Source organism: Centroberyx affinis, unplaced genomic scaffold (assembly GCF_046629955.1).
Source record: "Centroberyx affinis isolate AG114_WGS23_722 - 3 ecotype Tasmania unplaced genomic scaffold, CSIRO-AGI_Caff_v1 ptg003127l_1, whole genome shotgun sequence".
Lineage (NCBI taxonomy): Eukaryota > Metazoa > Chordata > Actinopteri > Beryciformes > Berycidae > Centroberyx > Centroberyx affinis.
In genome coordinates this window covers 83,188-88,259 of record NW_027281189.1, presented here as the reverse complement: position 1 = coordinate 88,259, position 5,072 = coordinate 83,188, and the positions used below count along the sequence as shown (strand labels likewise).

The following is a 5,072-nucleotide window of genomic DNA, read 5'->3' as shown; positions in this document are numbered from 1 at the left end:
GACCTGTTTAAAGTCACAGAACTTGCCAGGGTTACAGTCAGTGACGTTAACAACTTATCATTGACTCTGCATTCAACACTTACAGCAGAATGGCAGGAGCTGGTGTTGGGCAAAAGGTCTAGGACTAGGCATTTATTAGCTGTAAAGAAGACTCTAATGGAAAGAACACAGATTATGACGCACAGTAATGAGCAAAACAAATACAGATGAAATACGGAAGGGAAGTGATATTACAGGAAAAGGAGAGGATAACAGGGAAAAACAGAGGAATCCCTGTCGCAGCTTGTAGCTCAGGAATGCAAGTCAAGGTGTCGAAACATGTTGAAAGCGCTTCTACAGCTGCTCTCTATGCATAGGAATGCTTCCCTTTGAAGGAGGATTTTCTGTCCTAGAAATATCATCTGAGGCTCGAATGGATGTGTCGACGCTCATACTGTACCATGCAACAACACTCACAGATGAAACCGTACCACACACACACCTTTTCCAGCTTCATTTATTTATCCTCAACAGTGATCTCACAACAGCCCCAGACTCACCCAAATATTTCACATGCTGCACACATATTACACATCCATTTCATGGCCAAACCAGCACCCAAACTGCAAGCATTACAGTAAATCTGCATTCTCTCTATAGGAGTAAATGATGCAATTAACATGTGCTATCATGGTCATTAACATAGGAGAGGAGGTGGTGGAGGTGGAGGCGGAGGAAGGGGGGCGCCTCCTGATGCAGGAGGGAGTGGAGGAGGAGGAGGGGGAACGCCTCCTGATGCGGGAGGGGGTGGAGGCGGAGGAGGAGGAGGGGGAACGCCTCCTGATGCGGGAGGGGGTGGAGGCGGAGGAGGAGGAGGGGGAACGCCTCCTGATGCGGGCGGGGGTGGAGGCGGGAGGATGCCGTTGGGTGAGGTGCCGGGTGGCGGAGGGGGAGGCGGGGGGAGACTTGTAGGTGAGGTCAAGGAAGGCGGAGGGGGGGGGGGGCCAGCGTCCATGGAGGAGGGAGGAGGTGGAGGCATGCTGGGGTCCAAAGCAGCTGGAGGAGGAGGGGGCGGCTGGCAGTCGTTGGTTAGGTTGGAGAAGCTCGGCATGGTGGGAACTGAGGGTGGAGGCACAGCGATGCCGAGATTGGATCTGGATGAAAGATAAAAGCAAAATGCACCATCAACAGTTATGAGCAATAATTAAACTATCGTCGCAGAGAGAGATTCAACTTTACTGTTACAAAGGGTCCTTGATTGTCAATGCTGCATTTTAGAACATGTCTTACAGTAACGGGGCAATAAGTGAGATTTTTACTGTCCCATAGCACAAAATGACCATATCTGGAAGGGTTTGATAGGATTGTTGAGCAACACCAATGATTCAAAGATTACTTCTCTGTGTGATGAGATTTCTGGCTTTCACTTTCTGGGCCATACTCTGTTTTGGAACAAAAACTACTTTAATTTTTATCTGCTCAGCCATGGAGGACGGTTGTTCTCATGCCAAAAAAGCAAATGACAAAGCCATAAAGCAGGATTATTATTACAGTATTTTACACGATTATACATCACCTCTTCACTTTACATTCCTGTTGATCTTTGCTCTAATTAGCCAGGTTACTCATCTCTATTTTTGAAAATGTAACTTCATTATTTATGTCAATTACCGGCCGCCATAAGCTGTGCCAGAGGCCTGTCGATGTTGTTGAAATTCCTCAGTTGCGGGTAGAGGTTGATAAAAGTTATAGTTTACTAAACACTTCTTTAAAGTATACACAACCCAGCTCAAGCAAAGAGGAGCAAGTCTTTGAAAGATGATTTTTCTGGGCTTTTGCCTTCATTTTGATAGTTTTTACAGTAGAGACAGACAGGAAAGATTAGGAGAGAGAGAGAGAGGGGGGAATTATGACATGCGACAAAGGTCCTGGGCCAGTCACAGTTACATGGTACGCGCCCCAGACCACTAATCCACCAGGACGCCCCAAGAGGAAGAAGTCTTACCCAAAACGATCACTGAGGCTGGATGTTGGTTCACCAGGCAGCGTGGGAGGAGCGACGGGGCACTCCACTGGCTCTGGGCCCCGACTGATGAAATGACAACGAGTGAAATGTTAACAAGAAACCTTGTTATGCTTCAGTAAAAGACAATTAATATGAGTTCATCAAGCAGAAACGTTTCAGACAAGATCAGACATTGTGCATTTAGATAATATCCCCATATCATAATCATATGGGGTCCAGGTGGTGAAAGTATGATGATTGTCTTCCTAACAGAGAGAAAGAAGGCAGTAGGTCTACATACACAGAGCTGTTCCCAACACTCTGTATGCTGTCTGTGGTTCCTGCTCTCTTTCTTGACTCCTGCACAGTGACCTGGGGAGAGAAGATGAAACGAGGCAAACAAACGATGGCATAATCTATCACTACACCACAGTCAGCCATACATCATACTTGACACCAAGGGACTACACCATGGAAAGAGGAGAATATATTGTGCTATAGATCCTTAATCCAATGGGAAATAATTGGAAAACATGCGTATTTGAACTTTGGCTTGCTGCAAAATACGCTGCACTAGTATCTGACTTATTCCACACCTGAAAGCAGTGTCCGACCGAGTCCAGGATGGAGAATGATATGGGCACTCTTGAGTATCGTCCCTCTGGCTCCTTGCCTGATTTAGGTGGGGCCATCAGCTTGGTACGGGGCCTCTTCTTGGGAGTAGTGAACACTCCAATCTCTCTCCTGGCCACCTTCTCCTGGTGGATAGCTACAGCCTGGTTGGGAGTACAGCATTTAACCGCCATAATCCACACAGCAACTCCATTTTCAGTTCACTTCTGTCATATCAAATATCAGCTGTTAATGTTTAATTCTTGAGAATGCCTTTCTTATAAAAGGACGGTATGAAACAAGTAACATGTATAGAGCAAAGTAGCCCAAATGACCACAGATTGAAGGCCTACTGTATGAGTTACAATAGGTGACCTGCAAGTGAAAAAATACAGTAAACTAAGATATTGGCTACCAAACAAGGCTAAGATTTTATTTAAAGGGGCACACCACTAAAAAACATGATTTATAACTCCTGTAATGTAGCAATGTTCATTTGATTTGAAAGTTAATGAATTTACATCAAGTGATGTTACCTGGAGCACACTTATGGAATTTAAGTTTAAGTTAATACGTTTCCAAGTTAATATGTTATTTTATACAATGAATAAAGACTTTTAAGGACTCAAAGCAAGGCATTACAGCCAGCTATGCCGTGAGCTACAGTAATGACGTTGGTGAAAATCTTTATTGGTGAATCAGTTGAATCAATGGGTGGGACAAAATAGAGCTCATGTGTACTTTGCACCTTCAAAGAATATATGGCAGTTTCGTTTTAAGAAGTATTGCTCACCAGTGAGAGGAGGTTGATGGAGGACTCCATGTCTTTGACCTGCATGGCCTGTGAGTCCAGCAGCCTCAGGACGGTAGTGGCCAGACTGTTGATCTGGTAGGTTACACTGGCCAGCGCCTGGGTCGCCAAAGCCTTGGATTCTTCGAGAGCCTTTGCTGGATCCTCTGCCTTTAGGATTTCAACAGGAATAGGTATTGGATGTTGCAACAGGATTCAAAATCTCAAATCTAAAACTCTCACCAAGTTGCACCGTTACAGCCCAGTTGTTCGGTCCCTCGGGTTACTCACCTGAACATAGTTGTTCTCGCAGTATTCTGCCACTTGGAGCAGGTTGCTCTGGTTGTCAGCAAGCCCCTTCCTGGCAGCTGGCGCTTCTTGAAATATCTGAGTAATAACCTCTGAAAACTTCTTTTGGTCCGTCATTTCTCCCTTCGCTACCAAAAGCTTTTTAAATCCTTCTTTGGAGGAGGATGTAGAAGTTTCTGGGAGCTGTCAGTCGAGGCAGGCAGGGAGGGGCTGGTCGGCGCTGAACGCGGAATAACCGCAGGCTAAAGATTTGCAGCGTCTCAGGTGAGCAACTGGTCCCGGGGCAGGGCGGCACGAGCTACACACCCACCCACTGTGGAGAACTGGCACCTAACTCTGAAGTGAACACAGGTGACATGATGTTTTACACCGGGAGTCCGTGGGCTGCCGTGTCACACTGAGACCTGGTCCGATATGAGACATAGTAAACATTAAGTCAACTTCACACGAGCCTGAACACGCAGACGTGAATGACACCCACTTGCATTCTTTATTAAGACCACTAGAGGTCAGTAGAGTCCAGAGAAAAGAAAGTGGAACTGATAAGGTCTGTTCATCAGTGGGTCCTTCCTTACTGCGTTCTGCATTATTGATGATGATGATGATGACGTAAGACTCATGCACAGTTTTGCCAGTACAGACCCAAGCAGTGAAATGCCTATAGATACAATCCAGCATTATATAAACAAAGCATCAGCCAGATAATGCCTAAATGGAACATTGTTACATTATAACTACAGAATGCTCAAAAATCCATTGTATTGTTAAGGATATCCTGTATAAACAACTGAATGGCACAACATCCTTGACTGTGTGTTTGTGTATGTGTGTGTGTGTGTGTGTGTGTGTGTGTGTGTGTGTGTGGTGTGTGTGTGTGTGTGTGTGTGTGATTTCGTAGTGCCCTGACTACAGATTCCTTGAGAGGTTCCTCCCGGTTGGAGACAGTGTGTGGTGGAATTCATGCGCTCACATTATGTGTGTTGCCAATTGTTATGCAGCGATGATTTTCAGAATGATATGGCTTAGAGGACATTCAGGGTGTCTCTTCCTGTGTATTGTATTGTTCTTCCTGTCATGCTTACAGCAAACAACCCAGCAGCAGGAACTCACCCAGCTTTAGTGAAAGTGCGTCTGATAAGTTAGATGTGGATGACGATATCAATATCCTTGATAATGTTCTCAGTGACAATTAAAGCACACCTGATTATCCAAATTATACATCAAAACTTTTGCAGGCAACATGTGTGTGGTGTGTTGTTTAGAAATGTTTTGCAAATCACTTAACAGTCTAACAACTGTATAATGTTGTGATGTGGGGTGTGTTCTGTGTGCTGCATAAAATGGATGAAGATCCCCTTTGAAATATGGAAATTTGTT

At 45.1% G+C, this 5,072-nt stretch overlaps 1 protein-coding gene across 1 annotated transcript; it reads right to left on the bottom strand.

Annotated features, from left to right (window-relative positions):
• Window positions 1–379: 379 nt before the first annotated feature.
• On the bottom strand, window positions 380–4,079 carry abi3b (ABI family, member 3b). Its single transcript, XM_071537803.1, has 6 exons — window positions 3,678–4,079; window positions 3,390–3,557; window positions 2,581–2,760; window positions 2,286–2,356; window positions 1,985–2,068; window positions 380–1,133 (listed from the first exon to the last, which is right to left on the bottom strand). The coding sequence occupies exons 1-6, from the start codon at window positions 3,810–3,812 to the stop codon at window positions 677–679; spliced, it is 1,095 nt and encodes a 364-aa protein (XP_071393904.1). The 5' UTR covers window positions 3,813–4,079; the 3' UTR covers window positions 380–676.
• Window positions 4,080–5,072: the final 993 nt, after the last annotated feature.

What these genes read in the sequence shown, in the direction of transcription:
- abi3b (XM_071537803.1), bottom strand. Translation starts at nt 3,812, where the DNA reads ATGACGGACCAAAAGAAGTTTTCAGAGGTTATTACTCAGATATTTCAA. An exon ending in CGGTCGGACACTGCTTTCAG is followed by an intron (nt 2,357 to 2,580) that starts GTGTGGAATAAG and finishes TTCTCTCCCCAG; the next exon opens with GTCACTGTGCAGGAGTCAAG. An exon ending in AGCCTCAGTGATCGTTTTGG is followed by an intron (nt 1,134 to 1,984) that starts GTAAGACTTCTT and finishes TCTTTCATCCAG; the next exon opens with ATCCAATCTCGGCATCGCTG.